This window comes from Cetorhinus maximus, chromosome 10, assembly GCF_964194155.1.
Source record: "Cetorhinus maximus chromosome 10, sCetMax3.hap1.1, whole genome shotgun sequence".
NCBI classification, from domain to species: domain Eukaryota; kingdom Metazoa; phylum Chordata; class Chondrichthyes; order Lamniformes; family Cetorhinidae; genus Cetorhinus; species Cetorhinus maximus.
In genome coordinates this window covers 34,100,836-34,126,679 of record NC_135888.1, presented here as the reverse complement: position 1 = coordinate 34,126,679, position 25,844 = coordinate 34,100,836, and the positions used below count along the sequence as shown (strand labels likewise).

The 25,844-nt window shown below is 42.4% G+C and overlaps 1 protein-coding gene across 6 annotated transcripts in view; it reads left to right on the top strand.

The window, feature by feature from the left end:
* astn2 (astrotactin 2) overlaps window positions 1-25,844 on the top strand; it is a 1,702,785-nt gene that overhangs the window by 801,026 nt on the left and 875,915 nt on the right. For all 6 annotated transcript variants that reach the window (XM_078550334.1, XM_078550333.1, XM_078550331.1 and 3 more), the window contains one exon: window positions 2,723-2,860. In XM_078550334.1, coding sequence (XP_078406460.1) covers window positions 2,723-2,860 — 138 coding nt within the window. The remainder of the gene's footprint in view (window positions 1-2,722; window positions 2,861-25,844) is intronic.

Here is a 25,844-nt window from a genome sequence, read left to right as displayed (position 1 = left end):
GTTACCTTTCCAAGTGTATTAAAATTTGTACATGAAGTAATGTAATACTTCAAAAGAAGTTCAACGCTTATTTGATGTATTTCTGGATTAAAAAGAAAAATCTTTGAATGTCATATGCCATCTGTCAGCGCTTATGGTTTATGATGAAAGTCTCGAAAGATCAGATGAAATTAAATTTGGGTTCTTCAAAGAGGAATAATATATTAATGTGACTTTAGTGTTTATTTTCTTGACTGTATTCCTTCTTTCATTAAGAATTGTTGTTGATTGGTTTGAATTTATATGAACAGAATTATGATTTTTTGATAGGAATACTTCTTTTAAAACTTTTTAATGCAGACTCTCTTTCACCACAAGAATTAAGCCCAAATGCTAGGTTAATGCTCCAGTCCAGTACCAAGAGTTTGTTCCATTATTGATAGTAGATCAAGCCAAGGCCCATTGTTTATTTTGTACTGATTGTTCAGCTGAATGTTGAAGATCCGATGATATGATCCAAGAAGAGTTTCCATGGTGTCGTGGCCAATATTATCCCATGACCCAACAATGCCAATAAAAAAGAAATTCATCACAGTTCATGGTATCTTAATGTGTGTAAAATGGCTTCCATTGGAAGTGGTTCCATGTTTGAGAAGCACTTGGGACATTACTGAAGGATGTAATAAGATAATATGGCCATTAAATTTGGCTCCTCAACGCCTGGTTTTCCAGAGCTACAAGTGCAGTTTTGCTTGCAAAATGCGCCTGTGGTGTGTGTACACACTTCTGGTGATGGCTGTACTGGACACCATTTCAGTGAGGGCATTAGTGCACATGCAGGGTCCGCCTGCCAGAAGTATGCAGAGTACACTTGCAGCAAGCTGGTCTTGCAGGAAAACAGTCTGAACTTTCATGGCAGTGGTGAAGTAGCTTCTGTTTGTGCTGCAGTGCAAGCTGAGACAAGTTGAGTCAGCCTATGCTTCCATGCTGGAAATGATGAGCTTGAAGCTCTGCACAAAGCCTTGTGCCAAATTGATGCCAGACTCCTTCATACTCATTGAAACTGACCACAGGCCTTTTTGGCAGGCGTTTCATTTTTGCTTACCCACTGGTTTTCTTCTGTAGGCCACCCCATTGATGTCCATTTTTAGCAGAACCTCACTTTCTGTAGAGCTGGCACCAGTGGTACTCTTGTCCTCTGCCCTAGCGGGAAGCCACTAGTGTCCAGCGTCCCAACAAATGCAGATCCCATCTCTAAGCTGTCCTCTAAAGTAAACACTGGAGAGAATTACCTCCCCCCCCTTGTCGGGGGAGGGGGGAGTTGTGCAGGGGCGGGCGCGGACCCGATCGGAGCCCCCAATTGGGTCTGTGCCGCCATTTTATGTGGGCGGGCCTTAATCGGCCTGCCCCGCATGACACATGACCGGAAGCGCTGTGCGCTCCCTGTGCAGATGGGGGAGGGGTTCCCTGAGTCAGGAGCACGCTCTTTCACGCATGCACATGAAAAAGCGCAGGAATCTCCCTGAGGCACAGAGGTGTCTCAGGGAGATAAATTTTAAGTTTTAAAATATTTATTAAAGAAAAGAAAATTTAAGACATGTCCCCTCATGTGACAGTGTCACATGAGCTGGGACATGCCAATGAACTTTAATGAAAAAATTTATTTAATTTATAAACCCTTCATGAAACCTCATCCCGCCTGTGGATGAGGTTCCATGAAAAATGCGAAGGCTGCCTGGGCTCTTTGCCTGCCCGCCAACCTTAAGTTGGCAAGCCAAAAATTCTCCCCACAGTGTCAGTATGTGAGCTGATGCCTGCAAGTGGGAGAGCAAGTGATGATGACTCGTCTTTGCTTTCTTCCTGCTCTCCACCTCTTGCTCTTCCACCACTGCCCGGTCATTTTGCAGTTCTTGGGTGTCTGAAAGGAAAAGGCACAAGGGTTGTGGTGAAGGGTGCCTGGGGGAAAAGCAAGAAGAGCATCCTTACACCATCTGCAGAGGGTTATGTGAGCGAGGATTAGGTGTGTCAGTGAATTTGGTACATTGTGTTTGGGCAATATGGCCATTGTGGTTGAATAGTTGGCAGTGTGTGGATGTGAGCCTTGCAGCAGTTAGCAATATAGTGTGGTGCATTGAGCAGTGTGTAAGCCTAGTGGCACAGTTGGTGAGCTTTAGTATTTCAAGCTGCATTCAAAAAGATTCCCTGACTTTAATCACCTGTGAGAATATTGCATCCAGATCTTCAGGATGAAACTCCTGGCAATGACCACCACAGCTATCTAGTCCCACTGCCTTCACAAAGATTGCTTAATGAGTGTCCTAGCCTGCTGTGAATAGAGGACATCTCTCCTCCTCTTCACTTCCTGTACCAAGGCCTTCAGTGCAGCACTGGAAAAACCTGGAGCTGGCTCTCTGCCATGTTGTGCCAATCTTCTGCCTCTCCCAGGCCAGAATCGGTTGTAGAATGACTTCCAGAACCACCTCCTGTCACAATGTACCTCCCCTTTATGTAGTGCAGGCTAGCTTTAACTCATGCTAGCCTCTCGTGATTTTACACCCTCAGCTCAGAGTTGCAGCCACTCAACATCACTTAGCCCAGCTGCACTGCAATCATTTAATTCAGTCTGCTGCCTGGATCAGAAGAAACAGGTGCTGCATAATCATGCATCACAATCCTCACATCCATTTTCAGGCCAGTCCAATTTTCTGGCCTGTATATTTATTTAGCCTCTTTCTCTTCATAGGTCGACCTACAGCCTGGGTCAAGGTTTATGGCTGCCAGTCAGCAAAAGTTTTGTTGTGCCTCCGGTGGAGCTGTCTATCAGGCCATTGGCCAGCTGCAAGACCGATGTCCTAGTCACAGAGGACACAGGAGAGGTCAGGTAAGATACCCAATTACAGGCACAAGATGGAGGGATAAAGATATTTTAATTGTGCTGATGTGATTGTATCATCCAGAAATCAAATTAGGAAAACATTTGCCAGCTGTTATTTCTAATTTATCGAATTCATAGAGCAATTTGCTGTATGATGGATGTTGCCATTTATGTTTGTTCAGTTTTCTAATGTGGTTTTCCATCATTTTCTGTGACATGAATATTGAATTAGGACAGTTATTTACTTTTTCTGAATGAATGATTATTTCTACTGCCAGTTGTGGTATTGTCGAATCCCATCAACAGTGTGAAAAGTTAAGTTTTTTTTTTCTTTTTGGTTTGCAATACTTTTGATGATGAAGTCTTGATAAATACTTACTTTTGCATCCTTTCATTACATTCTTGTTTCTTTACACTTTTTACTCTCTCTAGTTTTGCCTTCTGTGTCAAATTCCCCTCATAAATGACTGCTTGCTCCTTACAGTGTTCACATTTGCCATAATTTTTGGATAAATTTAATAACACTTGTGAGATAGCAAAGCAGAAAATCTTTCTGTTTTGCTTTAGTCACCAACCTCATACTTTCAACAGAATGACACACTATTAGATCTTGTTTGAGGCTTTAATTGACAATCAAATTTGTTTTACAGTAAATGAAAAATATAAATAAATAACAGTAATATTTATTCACAGAAGGTGTTAGCTCCAGGCAAAGGAAATAAAAGTTTTGTAACCTCATAGACCATGGGCTTTGGGCATAATTGTTAATCTGAGCACAAATTGCGCTGAAAATTATGCTAGTTTTCTGAATTGATTTTATAGTTCAGTTTTCCACTCAACTTATTTGCATAATCACAATCTTAAAAGTTAGAACAAAATTCCTTGTTATATTTAGGGATGATAACCTGGTTCAGATGTAAAACATTTAATCATAAATAAATAAATAAACATGTTTAATCAAAAGTGTTCAGCCCACTACCTTTGATTAATCCAATTTTAAATTATTGGTGTACAGTCAGTTTATTAGTAAATTAAATATTTATTAATATTTCAATACTTTTAAAGGTGCCCTTGCACTTGAAAAAAAAACTTAATTTTAGGAGCTTTCCAGAAGGGATTTTGTACTTGATATTCCACGATCGTTTGCACTGGTTTGGCAAATTGCCAAACTGCACACACAAAATCTAGCAGAAACTCTACCCCTGTATCTTTATGTATGCGACTGTTCTTTTTTGTTCTTAGCAACTACAGAATTGTCTGTTTAGTTAATTTTCATTGAGAAGCTCTATTCAGATTACTTCTCTTCACAGCCACCAGACCTAATTGAAATGTTTTGAAAAGCTCCAGGCTTTTTAATTTCTCCTCTCGCTCCCGCAAGTCCCACCCGCCCCACCACCACCCCCAACAACCCCTACCTTCCTCCCCCTCCCCAACCCTGACAAAAAATTACAGACGCTTTATGGATTTAAATGGCTGCCTCTGAACTTCAAAAAGAGCTCTCAATTTTACACATATTTGAATCAATGACACAGTATGTTTGTGTTTGAATTGCTGTAATTTGCTGCTTCTTTCAGTTTGGGGACAGATGAATCATCCTCAAATCATTCTATCCAGTCAAGGCATGATTTTTCAGGGTGTAGCTGTGGTTTATTCCTGTTGTGTCATCACAGAATTCAAGGAGCTGTTACAATCCATGCAGTGAACCGTAAACCAAGATATAACTAAGTTTACTGAGTGACATCCCCAAATGAAAAAGTTACCAACAAGATTCTAATTTTGTAGCTTTTACTTTAATGTGAATCTGAAACAATGCTAATTACACATGAATTAACAGGAAAATGATACTTTGAATTAAAGGGTAAATTTAGCTTTAAATACTCAATAGAACAAAGATAGTTTCACAGAACCACAAGCATTCACATCACTTCCCGCACAGGTGTGGCACACATAGCTACACAGTTCCACAACATGCTGTTCCTTATTCATGCAGTGTAGGTCAGGAGCCTTACCCGACAACAGCTTTCACCTTCAAGTTCCATGGGTACGATTATCATCAGCAAGGCAAACTTTTGTGAACTCTCACACTGTTAGATCACGACAGTCCTGATGGTGCAGCTTTCCAGAGTTCCTTTTCAACTGACCAACCAATAACACCCTGGTTCCCACTTCTGGGAAAACATCCAGCTTTTTAGTGTCTCCGAGCAATTCACACAACTTTCTCGGTTTTAGAACATTTTGGCCACCTTGCACAGTGTTTCCAAGAGCTTCTGAATCCTTTTCTGTCAACAGAAAAAAACTATCTCTTCCTTAGTTATTTTCTTCTTCTCCTCAAAATAATTCCCTTGTTCTTTTTGTATCTGTCTGCCTCTGGACTTTCACCCTCCAGTGCCTCTGCTTGTAGCTCTGCTTTGTGTCCGGCCACACGCTGTCTGTATCTTAACATCCTTCCTGTCGGAACTGCTTACAGGTCAAGTGTCACCAGTTTCTATTTTTCTGAGAAAGACACAATTAATATGTGATTGAATAGTTAAGTATTCTCTGGTGTTTGTAACTCTAGAACAGTTGTTGTGAAGCCAGAGCAGTTTGAGATTACCTCACAATGTGGTCTGAATCCAATTGCCAAAACTTGATTACCGTTTTGGATCAGTAACTTCGAGCCACATTTATACACAGTCACAGTTATTGGATTGCAACCAGCTCAGGAGGGCAGAGGCTATTCGTGGTGCTGCTATTTCTTCCCCAGCTGAGTCCACTAATATCGACATGGACCAGAGATCAAACTTGGGACCAGTATAGTCTGCACAGACTAGTTTCCTATGAGGCAGCCAGTGCCTACCAATTAACCCATTGGGAGCACAAATCCCACCTTCTCTGCAGTGCCAATGCCATGCATGGATTCCTTGGACAGCAGATAATGACTAGCTATAGAAGCTAATCAATAAGTCCTCCAAATCTCACATACTGACCCATAAAAAAATTAGTCAGTGCTTAAAATGGCAGCTTTTTGAGAGTGGGTAGATGAAACAGCAGTGACTGTGGTAATCCTGGCTTGAAGGAAAGGAAGGTTTCTATTATTGATCCACAATGGTGTGATTCACAGCATCTTTTCATCCCTCTTTTAAGTCACAGGGCAGAATTTTACATCCCACAGGCGGGCGCTCACCTGATCCGATCGGGCGTAAATTAGCGTGCGATGAAGTCGGGCGAGCATCCCAATGTCATCGCCGCACTCACGCGATATTTCGGTTGGCGGGCACGCGCGAGAGTCAGCAGCGCAGCTATTCGACAATTAAGAGGCCTATTAAGGCCTTGAAAGTATTAATTAAGAGTGGTTTTTCACTGTCTGTCCAACTATAAGGTTGGCGGGTGGGTGAATCGGCCAGGCGGCCTTTGCATTTTTGAGGAAACCTCATCCACAGGTGGGATGAGGTTTCTGAGATTAATTAACAAAAAAAATTGTTTCGGTGGAATTTTTATTATTCATATGTTCAGAGGTGAGTGAGTCCTATGTGTGAAATTTTTTTCTGGGATTTTAAATTCTTTATTTTTGTTTTTAAAATTCTTCAGCTGCCTGAGGCTTTCATGGCGCACTCTCCCACACCTGCACAGACTTCAGCGCTCGCTCTCCTCACTCCCCCACCCCGGCAGCGCCAATCCTTTCAGCGTGCGTTTCATGCTGGCTGGCTGTTAATTGGCCAGCCAGCGTGAAATTGCGGTCGGGGGCTGATCGCGGGCGGCGGGCCAGTTCCAGCCGCTCCTGGACCCGCCCACCCGAAAACAACCCGAAAATCCTGCCCATGGCCTTTGGGCTAGAGAACCATAGAACTCAGACAATGGCCGCAATTGTCATCCATTATATTGCCTGTACCTTAGCCTCTAAAATGAATGTCTCCCCATTCTTTCAGGCAGTAAAGCGTTATATCCATTGACTTGCCCATCCCAAGTCTGATAAAGCTTTTCCGATAGATACCATATTAATTTCTATATAAATGGTGAGGTTGAGAAACGTTTCATTTTTCTTTTGCTAACATTACCTGCTTGTAAAATACACTCCTGCTTAACCTTTAGCTATTTTTTTTAGACATGATTAAGTAAAACCCATGACATGATGATGGATCACAAAATGTGTTGGATTCGATTTTTATATTTTCAAGTTGCGTTTGGTATGGACGCCATCCGGTGGTTGCTGATTCTCTCTGTCCAGTGCAGATTGCAAGGCTGTATGAAATGTGACTTAAACCAAATCAACGATAAGATTCCAGGAGAGATTCTGCTAAAAGCCTACTGTTTAATCAATAAAAAAATGCCAATAATTTCTACCAAACAGTGACAGCAGATGCTGATGATAAATGGCTGACTTAATGTAAAAGGGCAAATTGATTATTTTATTTTCCACAGCCTCTTATTCCTTACCTCTAAAGCTATTCGTTAGCTGCTGTCAAAGGAATCCATCATAATCCACAGTGGCACTACATGGAAGATAGCTATTGTTCCCCCAGTGGTTTAAGTTGGTGAGCATAGGCTGTCTATTAGGTAGCTGGGCTGTGCAGACTAGGGTAGTCCCATCTCTGATCCCTGGTCCATGGTGGGATTAATGGGCCCAGCTGGGTCAGAAATAGGGGCACCACACTTGGTCCCTGCACTCCTGGGTTAGTTGTGATCCCATGACCCCTGCTGGAAAGCATTTGTGTGTGGATGCTCAATGGTTTTAAGATCTTAGGTACCTTCGATGCCTTCTGAGGTAAAATAGCTGGTTTAACGTCACGCTAAAACAGCAACCACATTGGTGAGTTTGACTGGAGCCTGTGGAATGAAAACCAAGCATGAGCCAACTCCCTTTAGGTGCGAGGCAGAAAAGTGGAGTGGGAAAATGATGTCCAATGTCATAATGATGCAGGCAATTTTCAAATGGCCATAAACAGGCATTATGTCCTCTACATATGTGAATGAGGGGCCTAATGCCTGTTTAATTACTTGTGCTCAAAATTGCGCTCTGCTCCATTTTCATCAGTTCCTTCTGCAGCTTAACCAGTGATCCTTAAAGGGGCATGAAAGGGGCTAACTGAAAGCTAAGTATTTTTCTTCTGCTGACTCCACAGTACTGTTTGCAAGAAACTGCCAATGTCACAGCCTATCCTTTTTGGGCTCACACTGAGAGCTGGTGGGTGAGAGTTTTAAGGGTTAATTTCTATCAAAAGTCCAGATTTTTCCTTTAATTTAGCAATTATCTAAAAATTACTCCTTACGTTAAGAGAAGTGAAGTTTTATTCCATCCTTAAAACAAGGATATACACGCTCTCTGAGAGCAGCTGCAGCTAGTTAATTAGGTAGTTAGCTTAAACTGGTTTTCAGAGGCTTGAATCCGTTTTTTTCATGGAGCCTAGAAAGAGGCCTTCCTCAGTGCAGTTTTGATTTGCACTGAGAGCTAGTGAGTAAGAGAGTTTTAAAGGTTAATTTCTATCTAAATTCAAGTTTTTTTCTTTAATTTAGCAATTAACTAAAAATGGCTCCTTAATAAGTTAAGAGAAGTGAAGTTTTATTCCAGCTCTAAAAAAAGGCCTTCCTCAATGCTGCTTTGCCTGCACTGAGAATGCAAAGTGGGAACTCGGTGAGGGAGGTGCTCCTTTCTTTTTCTACCTGTCTTCAGCCTCCAGTAGCTGGCTGTTACTTTGGTACAGGGTAAGAAGCTGATTGGTGAGTAACTGGTAAGGTATTCTATTTATTCTAATTGTAATAATAGTATTTAAAGTTACGGCGTGGTAGGTCAGCTCGGCCGAGATGAATGTATATCCTGCGGTACGTGGGAAGTCATGGACGTGTCATGTGTCCTGGACAAACACATCTGCAGGGAATGTCACCGGCTGCTGAAGCTTGAGCTCTGGGTTTCAGAACTCGAGCGGCGGCTGGAGTCACTGTTGTGCATCCGTGAGGCAGAGAATTACGTGGATAGCACATTTAGGGAGGTGCTGTAGGTTACGAGCGTGCAGGCAGAGAGGGGATGGTTGACCACCAGGCAGTCTAAGATAAAAAGGCAGGTAGCACAGGCATCCCCTGAGTCTATCTTGCTTGCTAGTGATTTTCCATTTTGGATACTGGTGAGGGCGATGGTTCCTTAGGGGAGTGCAGCCAGAGCCAAGTCTGTGGCACCATGAGTGGCTTAGCTGCACAGGAGGGAAGGAAGAAGAATGGAAGAGCAATAGTGATAGGGGATTCAATAGTTAGGGGATCAGACAGGCATTTCTGCGGCAGTAAACGTGACTCCAGGATGGTGTGTTGCCTCCCTATTGCAAGGGTCAAGAATATCACAGAGTGTCTGCACAATATCCTTTTGGGGGGAGGGTGAACAGCCAGAGGTTGTGGACCACAATGGTACCAATGACATAGATAGGAAGAGGGATGAGGTCCTGAAAGCAGATTTCAGAGAATTAGAAGGAAAATTAAAAAGCAGGACCTGTAATCTCAGGATTACTTCCAGTGCCAAGTGCTCGTGAGCATCGGAATAGGAGGATTGATCCAATTGAATATGTGGCTGGAGAACTGGTGTAGGAGGGAGGGCATGAGATTTTTGAGGCATTGGAACTGGGACTGATTCTGGGGCAGGTAGGACCTGTACAAGATGGATGGGTTACACCTTAACAGGACTGGAACTAATAAATTGCAGAGAGTTTTACCAGTGCTATTGGGGAGAGTTTAAACTAACTTGTCATGGGACTGGGAACCTGAGGGGGTAGCTGAAATTGGAAGGAAGTAAAGCTGGTAATGGGAAGTAGATAAGTAGCAAGTGAAATTAGAAGGCAGGTGAAGCAAAGGCGAGCATCAACTAAGCCTAGAATATGGAATTATGTCAGAAAGACAAAGTTAAGATCACTTTACCTGAATGCATGCAATATTCACAACAAGGTCGATGATTTAAGGGCACAAATAGAGGTAAATGGGTATGATCTAATTGCCATTACATGAACATGGCAACAGGGTGACCAAGACTGGGAAACTAAAAGTCAGGGATATTCCACATTTAGGAAGGACAGGCTAAAAGTAAAGGAGATGATGTTGCACTGATAGTAAGGGATGGGTCAGTACATTTGTAAGACAAGATGAACAAAATGTGGAATCTGGATGGAGCTAAGAAACAGTATGGGGCAACAAACTTTGGTAGGAGTTGTTTATAGGCCATCAAACAGTAGTGGTAGTGTGGGGCATGGTATTAATCAGGAGATTAGAGAAGCATGTAGCATGGGTAATACAATAATCATGAGTGAGTTTAATCTGCATATAGACTGATGAGTACTAATGCTGTGGTAGATGAGTTCTGGAGTGTGTTAGAGATGGTTTTCTAGAGCAGTATGTTGAGGAACCGACTACAGAACAGGCTATTTTAGATCTAGTATTATGTAATAAAAAAGAGCTAATTAATAATCTTGTTGTAAAATAACTTTTAGGGATGAGTGATCATAATGTGAGAGAATCTTACATTATGTTTGAAAGCGAGGTAGTTTAATCTGAAGCCAGGGTGTTAAATTTGAACAAGGAATATTATGAAGGTATGAGGGGCAAATTGGCTGAGGTGGATTGGGGAAAAAAACATTAAAAGCTGTTATGGTACATAGGCAATGGGTAGTCTTTAAAGAATTATTACGTAGTTTACAGCAACTATACATTCCTTCAAGACACAAAGAACTAAAGAAAAGTCAGTCAACCATGGCTAACAAAGGAAGTTAAGGATTGTATGAGATTAAAAGAAAAGGACTATAAATTTGTCAGGAATAGGAGTAAACCTGAAGATTGGGAGTATTTTAGAATATAGCAAAGGATGACCAAGAAATTAATAAAGAAAGGGAGAATTGAAAATGAATGTAAATCAGCAAAAAATATAAAAATGGACTGTAAAAGCCTCAATAGGTATGTAAAAAAAGAAACGTTTGGTTAAGACAAATGTGGGACCATTACAGGCAGAGTCAGGAAAATTTATAATGGGGGATAGAGAAATGGTAGAGAAGCTAAATGATTACTTTGTGTCTGTCTTCACTGAGGAAGATACAAGAAATCTCCCAGAATTCAAAATCGAAAGGACTAGGGAGAATGAGAAATTGAAGGAAATTAGTATTAGTAAGAAGGTTGCATTAGAGAAATTAATGGGACTGAAGGTTGATAAGTTCCTGGGACCGGATATTCTACATCCAAGAGTGTTGAAAGAGGTACCTGTGGAGATAATGGATGCATTGGTGACAATCTTTCAGAATTCTATAGGTCCTGGAATGGTTTCTGCAGATTGGAAGGTAACAAGTGTCACCCCATTATTTAAGAAGGGAGAGAGAGAGAAAACAGGAAACTACAGGCCTGTTAGCCTTACATTAGTAGTCGGGGAAATGCAAGAATCCATTATAAATGATGTGATAAATGGACACTTGGATAATAATGATCTAAGTGGGCAAAGTCAGCATGGATTTAGGAATGGGAAATCATGCTTGACGAACCTGTTGGAGTTTTTTTCAGGATGTTACTAATAGAATTGATAAAGTGGAGTTGGTGGGTGCAGTATACTTGGATTTTCAGAAGGCTTTTGATAAACTCCCCCACAGGAGATTGGTTAGCAAAATTAAAGCACATGGGATAGGAAGTAATATACTGGCATGGATTAAGGATGGGTTAGCAGGCAGAAAGCAGAGTAGGAATAAACAGGTTATTCTCACGTTGGCAGGCTGTGACTAGTTGGGTACCGCAAGGGTCAGTACTTGGGGCCCCAGCTGTTCACAATATATATCAATGATTTGTATGTGGGGACTTTTTGTAATATTTCCAAGTTTGCAGATGACACAAAGCATGGTGTGAATGTGTGTTGAGGAAGATGCAAAGCAGCTACAACAGGATTTGGACAGATTTAGTGAGTGGGTAAGAACATGGCAAATGGAATATAATGTGGAAAAATGCGAGGTTTCTACTTTAATAGGAGGGGCGGATGTGCTGACAAGTGCTTGGGCCCTGATCGATTTCATCCTAGGGTCTTAAAATAAGTGGCGAGTGAGGTGGTTGATGCATTGGTTTTAATTTTCCGAAACTCCCCATAGTTGTGGAAGGCCCATTAGATTGGAAGATAGCAAATGTAACTCCATTATTCAAAAAGGGAGGGAGACAGAAAGTGGGAACCTACAGGCCAGTTATCTTAACATCTGTCATAGGGAAAATGTTAGAAGCTATTATTAAAGGAGCTATAGCAGGGCCCGTGGATAAATTCAAGGTAATCAGGCAGAGTCAACATTGTTTTGTGAAAGGGAAATCATGTTTAACCAACTTATTGGAATTCTTTGAGGAAGTAACATGTGCTGTGGATAAGGGGGAACTGGTGGATGTTCTGGTAGATTTCCACAAGGCATTTGATAAAGTGACACATCAAGGTTATTGTGGAAAAGAAAAGCTCATGGTATGGGGGTAACATATTGGCATGGAGAGAAGATTGGCTGGCTAACAGGAAGCAGAGAGTAGGCGTAAATAGATCTTTTTCAGGTTGGCAAGATGTGGTGTGCCACAGGGATCAGTGCTGGAACCTCAACTGTTTACAATTCATATAAATGACTTGGATGAAGGGATGGTTGCTAAATTTGCTGATGACACAGAAATAGGTAGGAACGTTTTTATGAGGACATAGGAGGCTACAAAAATACATAGATAAAGTGAGTGGGCAAAGATCTGACTAATGGAGTATAATGTGGGAAAGTTTGAAATTGTCCATTTTTGCAGGAATAATCAATGAGAAGCATACTATTTAAATGGTGAGAGGTTGAAGAGCTCTGAGATGGAGAGAGATCTTAGTGCATGAGTCGCAAAAGGCTAGTATGCAGGTACAGCAGGTAATAAAGCTAATAGAATGTTATCATTTATTGTGAGGGGAATTGAATACACAAGCAGGGAGGTTATGCTTCAGTTATACAGAGCACTAGTGAGACCCCATCTAGAGTACTGTGTACAGTATTGGTCACCTTATTTAAGGACGGATGTAAATGCGATAGAAGCAGTTCATAGAAGGTTTACCAGGCTAATGGAATGGGTTGGTTGTCTTATGAGGAAGGGTTGGACAGGCTAGGCTTGTATCTGCTGGAGTTTAGAAGATTAAGAGGTGATTTCATTGAAACATATAAGATCCTGAGGGGTCTTGACACAGTGGATGTGGAGAGGATGTTTCCTCTTGTGGGAGAATCAAGAACTAGGGGTCACTGTTTAAAAATAAGGGGTGGCCCATTTAAAATGGCGATGAGGCAAATTTTTTTCTGAGTGCCTGAGTCTTTTGAACTCTCTTCCTGAAAAGGCCGTGGAAGCAGTGTCTTTGATTATTTTTAAGGCAGAGGTGGATAGATTCTTGGTAAGCAAGTGGGTGATAGGTTATCGGGTGTAGGTGGGATGCAGATTTGAGGTTACTATCAGATCAGCCATGATCTTATTAAATGGCAGAGCAGGCTCGAGGGGATGAATGGCCCATTTCTGTCCCTTGTTCGTATGTTCTTAAATGGTAAGAGATTAGAAAGTGCTGATGTACAAAGGGACCTGGGTGTCCTCGTCAATAAGTCACTGAAAGTTAATCTGCAGGTGCAGCAAGCAGTTAGGAAGGCTAATGTTATGTTAGCCTTTATTGCAAGAGGATTTGAGTACAGGTGTAGTGAAGTCTTGCTTCAATTGTATAGAACCTTGGTTAGACCACACTTGAGAATGATATTATTGCCATAGAGGGAGTGCAACAAGGGTTTTGTTCCTGGTATAGCAGGACTTTCCTTTGAAGAGAGATTGGGGAAACTAGGCCTGATCTCTCTCGAATTTTGAAGAATGAGAGGTGATCTCATTGAAACCTAAAAAATACTTGAAGAGATAGACAGGATAGATACAGGTAAGGTGTTTCCCTTGGTTGAGGAGTCTAGAACCAGGGGAAAACATTTCAAAATAAGGGGGAAGCCACTTAGGACTGAGATGAGGAGATTTTTTTTTTTACTCAGAGTGCTGTGAATCTTTGGAATTCTGTACCCTAAGGACTATGGAAACACAGTCATTGAGTATGTTTAAAGCAGAGGTTGACAGATTTCTAAATACCAGTGACATAAAGGGATATGGGGATAGTGTGGGGAAAAAGGCATATAATTAAATGATCAGCCATGATTATATTGAATGTTGGAGCAGGCTCAATGGGCTAAATGGTCTCCTCCTATGTAAAGGGGAAACTGGAGAGCTGACCATTTTGGGTCTCTTTAGAAACCCTTCCCCCCACCCCAGCTCCCATTTTGTTTTCCAGCTGACTGTTCAAGCTCAACACAATAGCATTCAACTTTGTCACTCTGCCTAAACCCGAGCTGATCTTCAAAACCTGGACCCAGTTCACCATCCAAAGCATTTTCTGCCTCTTTTATAAAAAGTGCCTGGGTATATCCTAACCACAAGAAACAAGAGGAATCATATTTGGAAAATTAATGGTGTATGAATCTCCTCTCAGTTATCAGCAGTGGCATCAAGTTACCCATTGTAACCTGTTTAGCAACACTCAATTTGCATTTTGCCAGACCACTGCACCCCAGAAATTTATTTTTGATATTCTTCCAATAGATTAACGTAACTAATTCTAACACTTAATTATAATTACGGAATGGTGGTGAAAGAACTCCCCATTCAAATAAATTGCAGCTTGTTGTCCTTAGAGTTTTAAGTTAAATGACTCATTTTACAGATATGCATCTGTCCAGAAGGTTGTTAGCAAGAGGCACTGATGATTGTTTATACTGCTTCTTGTCTTTTAGAGAATGCCTCTTCTATTGTCCACCAATTAATGTGAGGTTACTGGTATCAAAAAGATGTTGTTGCCAAGTGAAGGGCTTAAGGTCACTCTTCTAAATACAAGGTCTCATAAAAGCATCAGAGGCGCACATCTCCTTGGCTCCCCAAAATACATTGTAGTTGATGTAAATGATAAGAATGAAGTGCAAAGCAATGATTAGCACACTGCAATTTCAGTGCCCTGTGGTAAACAATGATAGAATATGATTCTTCATTTAACCTGATCGTTGATTTCCATCATGCCATTAAAGAGTTGTTGGAATCAGCACCAAGAGCCACTGCTGGGGGAAAGGAAACCTGAAACAGCCCATGTAACATTAGTGAAGAACATCCTTACTCGGTGGACATCAGGGGAAAAACTTTCCCCCTCTTGTGGGGGAAGGGTGGGAGCGAGTGGGCGGGCTCCCAATCGGCGCCTCTGGGCGGGGAGCGCCACCATTTTACATGGGCGGGCCAGTTAAGGCCTGCCCAACGTGACATCCGCCAGGAAGGGGGGATTCCCTCAGCCGGGAGTGCGCTCTTTCGCGCATGTATGCGGAAGAGCGCACAGATCTCCCTGAGTCTTAAGTGCTGCCTCAGGGAGATTGGCTCCATTTTGAAACTTTTAATAAAGGAGTTTAAAAACTTTTCCTGCCATGTCCCCTCATGTGATATTGTCACATGAGTTGGGACATGTCCATAACTTTTATTGCAACCTTTCATTAAAATTCTAAAACCCTCATGAAGCTTTATCCCACCAGTAGATGAGGTTTCATGTTTTTTCTGAAGCCCGCCAGGGTCGGCTGCGCGCCCATCGACCTTAAAATGTAAATGATGCGGGGTGACGTCGGGAGTAACATCCGACGTCACCCCACATCATTTTATGCATTGGCGTGCGATTCCTGCCCCCTGCTTGCTGACGGAAAAATTCTGCCCCAGCAGTTCAAGTAAAAGTTCCACCGTCATCTTCTCAGGAGCGGCAATAGGGGTGGTGTCAAAAATGCCAGAAACTAATCAAAAGTATCAGCTTCTTAATCTGCATTGTGTACTATTTTTTTCTTTTTTAAAACATTGATTTCTCCCATAAAAGCCAGCCTAGACAATGAGCAAAGCCTGACCAACAGTTTCAGAAGAACTGGCACAGACCCAAAAGTATTGACGACTCAAAAACAGCCTATGATGTGTGAGAGCAAATAGTTTCATTGATAAAGCAGTTGGACATGGGCTAGTATTTTAAGCTGAAAGGCAAAATCAGTGTTCCTTCATTGGTATATACGGGAAAATAGCTACAAAAGTACATGAATGTTTATAATGTTTAAAAAGAATAGTGTTCTCTATTTGCCGTTTGACAACAAACTGCCCAGGGGTAAAGTTTCCACTGTGAATCGATGGTCATGTCTCTTATTCTTGATATACTGTAGCAATTTTTATTTCTGATCCTCCTAGGTGATTCTGATGTTGCAGGGTAATGGTAATGGAGTAAGTGATTGAATGTAGGTATCGCTGCCATATTCTTACACATATCTAATCTGGGACACCTACAAGCAGTCAAGGTCTCTCATTTGTTATTGAGAGTTTGATTTCATGACCTGGATTTATTTGCTTGACTTTTCGGAGCTTTTGTAATGTGAAATGCTTCTTCTCTGTCAGTCTGACAAAAAGTCATTCTAGCGTGTAAGAACAATAGGCAATTTCAATACAATTAACATTGTTCACATAGGGCTTGAGATCACTTACTTAGTTTCGTTAAAAAATTATTATATACTGTAGAGTTCCCATTTTTTTTGAGTATCTTGCTGTGGCAGTTTAACCGTTACACGCTGTCAGACAGATGTAGACACAGGTGTTGTATATTCTAAGAACATAAAACGCTCACCAAGAACCGAGTAGAATTAAATAAAGTGGCAATCATTTATTAGTTTTGTGATTCAAACCTGGTGGAACTATTCAGTCTAAAGTACAGAAACGGCTTTTCCTCAGCCCAGATCACCAATACCACAACTAAAATGGCAAAATTTACTGGTTACTTATGGTGATGGAACAAGACACGGAATCTTTCACAATAGAGGGGTTAGTGAATGCTCCTTCTCATCCCTCCTGCCCCACTTCTCTTTTGCCTTTCCTCTTCTCCTCCTCCCCACCACCCCCACTTCCTTTCTTTGCAGTGGCATTCAAAAGATATCTTTCCTTTACATATATTTCCCATAGAGAGAGCTGCTGGCTGCAGCCACACTACACTATTTTGTCCTGTGAATTTGTTCCTGGTTTCACCATTAGATGTTTCAAAACCTACTTCTGGCTCTCCTAATTATTGTTCCAGGCATCAGGGGCTGGATGGATTTTGGGTTTTGGGTCAGGACCCCAATGTCAGGCTCAAGTGGGAGTTTGGACCTGGCACTGTGTGGGGAAACAGTCACCTGGCAGCGATTTCCCCTGAATTGGTCAATTACTGGCCAGACGACATGCAGCCCAATTCAGAAAAGCAGGCTTGGCTCTCAAAGCTTGAGGCCAATAGGATGCTCTCTAGCAAAGTAATTGCTGCAGCCTGCTGTTGCAGGTCAGAGAGAGAGAGAGAGAGATGGCATCTCAAACTTAAGGTGCCCTCTTGGTAACATTTAAATTAAAAATGGACACAGCTGCCTGGGCACCAAGGTGGAGGGGGAAACCCTTCCCAAGGCAGCATGCACCTGTAGCAGGTGGAAAGGGCCTCAAAGTCTGCTTGAAGAACTAGCCCCCTGGTCTGCCAGAGGCTGCCTGCAGTGGCAGCTGGCCTAGATTCCGACACTGTAGGTAGGGGGCCTACAAGCTGACTGAAAAATTCCAGTCTGCCTCTGTTAATTGGATTTAATAGGCCATTACTCACCTTAATTGGCTGCCTGCTGCTTGTGGATGGCTAGCCCTTCTGCCCCCTTTCTCGCCCCAAAAAAGTGGTCCATGGGTGATGGAAAACTGGCACATCGGCCAACAGTGCAAATTTAGTGCCCACCATATCCTGAGACTGTAAAAGGCACTATACAAAGACAAATTTGTCATTCCTTTATCTCAATTGGTGTTCCAGGTCATTGATGAGGCCAACAGCCTATTCCTCCAACACAACAGTGAGTTCATTTCAAGGGTATTTAATTTGCTCTAAAGCACTTTGAGATGTTCTGTGGTTGTTTAAAGGTTCTATCTTTTTAAAATTTTCTTTCTTGACTATTTCCATCTGTTTAGAATGCTGCTGCTTTAAGGATAAAGCTGTCTGGGGCTTCCCATGTATAAAAGCCCTCCACCTATAGAAAAGCTTGCCAGCTCCTGCCCATGGATAAGGCTTATTGTTCCCGCCAACGGTTAAGTCAAAGCCATTGGCCTGGAAGTGTCTTTCTACACAATTAGTGTGCAGAGGTTAGTCTGCATGCTGTGTGGAATTAGGAATCCAAAAATGGCAGGGGGAGGAATTATTAAGAATAATTTTAAGAACAGGGAATTAAATTTTTTTCAGAACTGATCATTCTCCGAAATGGTTGCAAGATGTCCTAGTTCAATGAGCTCCAAGTTAAAACTCAACTATGTACATTCCTTTTTGGGTGTACTGCAGGGAGAAGAGCTAAAAATGCCTTTTATTTATTTAGCTTCTCTGCAGAGTTTGCAAGGAAACATCACAACCAGCATACATTGTTTTAAGTGATAAGTAAAGAGATCATAATTCAGTCGTGCAAGAACACAGTCATTTGAACCAATACGACAGAACCTTAATGCAAGATTTATCACTGCAGGGTAATAAAGGGATTAATAATGAGACTTCAAAAATGCTTTGAATTCCCATTATTGATCCTATTTTAATAAGGGTTGAGAGGGCTGGCAGAACAAGTGGTTACCAAAGTGTTGCAAACCCTTGCAGTGTTATTAACAGTTTATTGATTTTTGCACTGTAATTTTGATACATGTGACTCAAAGGAGACAACCAAACTGTAATTGATTATTGCACCTCTGATTTAAGGGGCAAATGATTGCCATCTTCCAACAGCCATTTCAGCATGATATTTTTGCAAAGCACCTATCTGAGCATTATTGGTGATGAGTTGTACCATTGCAAAGTAATCTATCAGCTGAGAGATAATCAAGTATATTGCAATTTGGCAGTGAGGTGACGAGAGTTGAGGAGGAAGATGGAGTTACTCGACTCATTACTGTGACCGCAAATTTATTACTTCAGTTTGAATATTTAGCACCAGCATATTTCTTTTTAAAAAATCATCAGTTATAAATCCAGAAGTCAGCGCTTGTCAATTTAGTTTTACTTAAAAATGCACGTTTAGAATATTCTTAACCTCCATGCTTCAATTTCTTAATGATAAATTGCAAACAAGTGCCTCCACTTACATGTAGACAATTAAATTTCATATTTCAAACAGCCATCATATTAGTTATGATGGTATACACAATGTGGTGTGAGCTTTTTTAAAAATCATGACCTATGCTAGTGGTAGTCGCTTACAGTGTGGGTCTTCTGTAGCTCACTGTCATCACCATTTACTGGGATTTGGCCAACAGCCAGGAAGCTCTGTTTTTACTACTTCTTCCTGGCCTTCAGTCTTTGCGAATTGTGTTACAAATGTTTTCAGGTTGCAGACAGCTGGCCAAAATCAGGAGCCCGCTTCAGTAGCACAAACTCATCTTAAGTTGGGTAATAACTGGTTAAAAATAAACAAATACAGGAACACTAAGTATTTTGTTGGTCGGTTCCAATTAGAGATTGCTTGTGTGGAGATTGTTTCAGACATTATTGGACGTTTTATATTGCACTGGGGTGTAGAGAAACATTTCCCTGTGTGCCAAAAGAAGGAATGTACTTGTATTTATGAATTGTGAACATATATTTCATGACTTCAAAGTGTTTTACAGCTAATGAATTAATAAGCACGAACATAGGAAATGCAGCAGTTCATTTGTGAATCACCAAGTCCCACAAACAGTGATGCAATAATGACTGGATAATCTGGGGTTCATTGAGGGATAAATATTGACCAGCAGTGTAATGTAGTGCTGCAAAATCAGGCGCCAATTCTTCATAAACGCATTCACTATGGTCCAGAAACTGATGAAAAATAACAAGTGACACACCACTGTTAACATACAAAATGGCTCACAAATTCAGAGGATTAAGAAGTATGGCATGACTTGACAATCTTCCAGAACTTGTTCATTAATTTATGCTGCTTCACCATTTACTTCACACAAACACTATCTCTCTCTTAGCTTCCGCATTAGTTTTAAAAAACTTGCTGGTTTGCACATTAATTGCCCATTAAATGGCCTATAGAAAGTTACACCTCATAAGTGATCTGTTGAAACTTGCTAAGTTTATGACTGCCAATTAGCCTCTCTAGTGCAAAAAGTGAACAATTTAGCTTGTGGCCCCTCAGTTCATCAAGTACTGAATTATTATTAGAGATATTAAAAATGTGAATTTTTAAACTTCCTGTCATAATTTTTTTTATTGCTCTTGCAGCAAGTTTTGGTGGAAGTAATTTTTGAGCTGAAGGGTGCAGGAAATAGTCTAATTAACTAAGTCTACAGCATAAAATGTTCCACTCCAGCAAGTTCCAGCTCAGTGTTGTTATAAATGAGGCACTGAGGAATTTCTTCCCCAGGAGAATTATTTATTTTTAAGAACTAAGAAGAACACTCAACTTTTTCAAGATAATGTCCTGTATAAACATCTCTTATCAAGACGGTTTGACATGAAAAATATTTTTCCTATCTGCATCACTTGCAAATATTGTACACAGCTAAGCGAGAGCCCTTGGGGAAATTGGAGCTTACTGGAAGCTTAGTACTTACGGAAATACCGCTAATCAAAATGAAAAATTGCACATTGTACAGTTCAATGTGTTTTCCTGGTAAATGGCACATTCTGGTCTGATGAGATGACACACGCTCTTCAGTAATAACAAGACGTCTGGGAAATCCAGTATCATCCCCCTCTCTGCTATCCAGAGTGGTGGCCACTAAAAGAAATAGCTTTGATGCTAACTTGGAGTCAGTTTGCATTCATTTGGCAATCAGGCAAGCACTGACGGTGTCCCCTAGTTGTTATTAGTGTTTCCCACTTCTACAGTGTTAATTTGCAAGCCAGCAAGTTCTCTGAACCGTATGTGAAGAGTTACTTAGCTTAATGGTTAATGTCAGGTAAAAGAATACGCTAATGATCTCAGACTGCCTCAATACTGTGCAAAAAATCAAGATCATGTTAATGCCTGCAGTGTTAAATCAATAGCAAGACTAAGAGACTCATTAGTGATTGATACTCTTAAGGCTTCTTGACAAGAATTAACATACACAGGCCCTATTTGTGGGCCTGTGTAAGTCTTATTTAATGGTTGTCAAATATAATGTGTGTTATCAACTGTTGCCTTTTGCAAAATGTCCATTCAATAAAAAGCTGATGACATTTAGCCAGCTTGTTATGTCCCTGACCTTTCAGCTAAATTGATTAATATATCCAAATTAAGAGTATTTGAGGTTTTTTTCACAAATATCACACCAGCAATGGCGTGCAGTGAATCTTACAGTGATATGAAAAAATCTTTAGTTGCAAGTCCTGCTTAAAGCAGCTTTTTTTTTCATACTTTTGACTACATTGCAAGACTTACTTTGCATTGTTCCATCCGTTTTTATCCCATCTTCTTCAATGAAGTGATTACTAGCAGTAGTTTATTTGTCCTGGTCTACTGTGTGCAGAGCTCCCATACTCTTGGCCCCCATTAAATAACCTCAAAAGTTTTTTCCTGCCTTGTGCTACCCATTGAAGAACTTATTTTTAAGGACAATCTCCTTCATTGTTGTGTTTGATTCCCCCCTCCCAAAAAAATGTTCACAAAACAGCAAATATGTTGCAGCTGCAGAGCACGCGTCTCCACATTTTATTTATATTTTTACATTGTAATCTGATTTGTTTCAAAACTTTTAAAAACAGAGTGGTCAACGTCAACTCTTTTCATACGCATGCTGAAAACATGCTCCAGTTTTTGTGACAACTTACCACTTGACATTGTTCATTTATTACAGTTGGTGAGATTGAAAACTTTAAGACTATGGACTAATCAATGCTGGTGTCACACATCTTAGCCTTGTGTTGCAAAGTTTATTCAGAAGGAAATTTTACCTAGGATTAACTTCTCTTGTTACCTGAGAATAATACTGAATAATACTGAGAATAATACTTATCTTTGATATATGTCAGGCTGATTGCCAAGTGAGATCCGCTTTTGGGATGTGAAATTACATTGGGAATGAAAGGACCAAAGATTGTAAGGAGAAAAAAAAGTGAGGATTGGGATTGTTAACATTGGCAACTTCCCCAAAAAGGCACAGGATTCTTTGCAATTTTTGTGTTTTGAAGAAAGGGAGGCGGGGCACTGATAATACAGTGCAGTAGAACAATTTGTGGGGGACATTTGACAAATATCCATTAAAGGACAATTAGGGTAATAGTGGCCCAGAAATTGCTGAAGTGGGACATCTTATGGCTAGTAATTTAGATTTTTAAACTCGGAGTGTATTATTCATGCAAGCTGATAATGGGGCATCTGGGCCATTGTGAATGCCGGGTCTGATGGCCTAATTCCTTAACCATTGAAAATTAAGGGTAGATTGGAAAGTAACTTAAGAAAGGAAATTGAATCTCTACTTAAAAAAGGGAAAAGAAGCGCATGGCTATACGGAAAGAGAAGGGGAGTGAGGCTGATTGGTGTTCTTTCAGAGAGCCGACACAAGCACAGTGGATCAAAGATGACCTTCTGTATTGTATGATTCTATGAGAAAGAAACAGAGTGCATGATAGAGCAGGATATAGACTGAATTCAAGTCAAATTAGATACAGAAAGCGAAATAAAGAGAGGAAAAGAAAGAGAGTGGAATAATCAAAAACTAAGTGCCAGAAACATAAGAACACAAGAAACAGGAGCAGGAGTAGACCATATGGCCCATCGAGCCTACTCCGACATTCAATACAATCATGGCTGACCTTGGAATTTAACTCAATTTTCCTGTCCGCACCCCATATCGCTTAGTTCCCTGAGAGACCAAAAATCTGCCTATCCCAGCCTTAAATGTATTCAATGATGGAGCATTGGAGCATCCACAACCCTCTGGGGTAGAGAATTCCAAAGATTCACAACCCTTTGAGTGAAGTATTTTTTCCTCATCTCAGTCCAAAATGATCGGACCCTTATCCTGAGATTGTGTAAGTAAAGGAATGCAGGAAAAAAAGTTAAATTTAAAATCTTTCAGGAACAGTTTATCTGCAGGAATGATAATCCGCAGTTTCACTGTTTCATTTCTGGGCCTCTGAGATTTAGGGCGGAATTTTCCGTGTCTGCTGGCGTCGGGTGTGTTCGGCAGCGTGAGCGGACAATACGGCAAGAAGGCCAAAAATCAGTTTCACAACATTGTGAAACCAGTTTGCAAGTGTCCGCTCAGCCTGTCAATGGCAGGCCGCGTTTCCCATCATCGGATGTTGGGAACTTCATTGTAATACATCTGTGTATCATTAAAGGCCAGCCAGCCAGAATCGTTTCCCCCCCCCCCACCCCGCCCTCCACATGCTGGATCGTCTGTCCATGTAGGCGGGAAGCCATGTTGGTGCAGAACACGTCTTGACAGGTGTGACATGCAGAATTCAAGACTTACCGCCAGGGCTTTGCTCACATCTGAGGAGCAGAAGATATTGGAGCCCGACAGCAACAGGACCGTGGGGGAATGTCCATGGCATGCTGGGTGGATTCTCATGGACATGGCTGCACCGCAAAGCAGCCCACAGAAGGTGGAAAGATACTGTTGAGGGATGATGGTCGGGGTGGAGAGAAGGCCCAGCTGTGTTTGGAAGAGGAAGATGTACTGGGGGGGTGGGGAGAGGAATGTCTAGGATCTACCCGGAGATGAAGAGGTGTCGGGTGTTTGGGGGGTGCGGAACAATGGTGTCGGGTGGGATGAGGTTGGTGGGGGGATCAAATGTGTCAGGGGTGAGATTGGGAGGAGAATGAAGGTGTTGGGAGGAGGCAGCGACTACGGGGGAGGAGAAGGTAATGGGGGAGATGATGGTAACTGGAGATGTAGGTGTCAGTGGGGAGAAGGTGTAAGGGAAGGAGTTTGGAGGGGGGAAGGAGTGAAGAGAGGGGAAGTGGTCTGGGGAGGGGGGGGAAGGAATGCAGGGAGGGGGAGAAGTAAGGGTGGATGAAGAGGGAAGGAATAAGGCTGGAGGAAGAAGCTGAAGAAGTAAAGATGTCTGAAGAAATCAGGAAGGAGGAAGGACTGGGGATAGAGGGGAAGGACTAAAGTGGGGGTGGAGTTCATGGGGGTGGCTAGGAGTTCCAAGTGGGGAGGAATTACAAAGGGGGGAAGGAGTCCGGAGGGGGAAATGTCCAGCTGAACGTCCAAGGGAGGGGACTGATGAGTCCATGACTGCCTCCTGGGGACCGAACTGAGGGTGGCCGTGATACAAGGGAATGGTAAGAATGATCGAGGGCAGAATGAGGTGGGAGGATGAGGGTTCATTGGTATTGGTAGAGGGTGGTTGGTGGGGACTCGAAGGCTGGCATGGACCCTGGGGTGGGAAGGAGGACATCGGGGAGGTTAATGTGGATGGGGGTGGAATTTTGGGAAAGGAAGGGAACGTACATATGGGAGTGTGATCAGTGGGTGGACGGAGATGCAGGTCAGCTCATATGGTCAACTGAAAGTGAACCCCAGCAGGCAGCATTGAAAATGCTCAGGACATTGAGATAAGTGTGATGGAGGAAGGATCCACGTGCGTGGGAGAGTGCTTGCACGAGGTTCCGAAAGGCCCTGCCACACACACATTTCTCCTTCCAGAATCACTCATGGTCCAGCTGAACTGCTAGTTGGGGGCGGGTGGGGGTTGCAGTGGGAGGATTCGTGAAGCCTGTCAATGAAGCTGAAAGGCAACATTGCACATTCTTAGGTGAAAGAGAATATATTTCCACATTGTAAAGTGACTAAATGTATTCACCCATGCAACCAACTGTGATCAGAATTTCTTAACTTTTGGACGCCTTAGTCTGCTAGTTTCTGCCTTGATATCTGCAGCAGGAGGGGAGACAGCCTGTGCAATAGTTGGCCCTGTTTCATCTGATGCCTTCGGCTTAGGTCCTCTGGAGAGCCGAGGCCTCGAGGGGCCCTGGCTTGCTTTGGCTGTCCTCCTGTAGGCCAGCTGCTCCCTCTGTGATGACAGAGGATGAGGTTGAGGGGGTCACAGACAAAGGGGACTCAGAAGGAACACATAGCGTCTGAGATCCCTGAGTGGATGACCCAAGGGTGCCAAACTGCCGCTCCTCCTCCCTTCAGGTGCCCAAGTGCCCTGGCCTGACTCCTTGAGGGGAAGGAGCACCGGGGGAGATGTTGAGGTGTCCCGTTCCCCTTTCGTGTCGCCACTGCAGGAACTCGCCCATGGCTACCGCGATGGAGTGCAGGTTTGCACACATCTCCACGTTGAGCTGGACCAGGGCCTCCATGGCATCTGCCATCCTCTATATCTAGGTCCCACCGAGGTGTGTGTTTATGCGCCGGTGGGGGGTGTGGGTAAGCGCTGTGACAGGTCTTCCAGGCTGCTTATTCCCAGCTCTTTAATGGAGGACATGTCATCTTGGCTGGAGGTGAGGACATGGATGCAGCTGAGAGACTGGCTGGCTGAGGGTGTCGGTCGCTTGACAGAGCTCCCTGTGAGCCAAAGTAGAGATAATTTGTGCATGGCAGCAGAGTCAAAAGCAGGAGAGAGAGCACTCAGATTTCCATTGAGGGAGGGATGATGTGGTGCAGGATCCTCACGTGGGTGTTCACCACCAATCTCACCATTGCCACAGGCACAGTCCACATCTTCACCAGTCAGTGTGATGGCACACTCCTCAAAGTGATTGAGGGGCCTAATCTTGGCCACTCCACCCCCAGGACTGGGACCTCTCCCTGCTGTTGTGAGCCAGCTTCTCCTGCATGAAAACAGATGGAGAGAGTGTGAGCAGGACACATAGCACTGCGTGGAATGTTTCTATGGTGATCGGAGACATGGATGAGATGTGAGGGTGTGTGTGAGAGTTAGTGCTGTTATCCCTTGAGGTGTGAGATCCTTGTGGATGTGTGATGGGTTTGTGAGAGTTGAGAGTGATGAGAAGAGTGACTTACCCTGGTAGAATGGATGAGACCATTC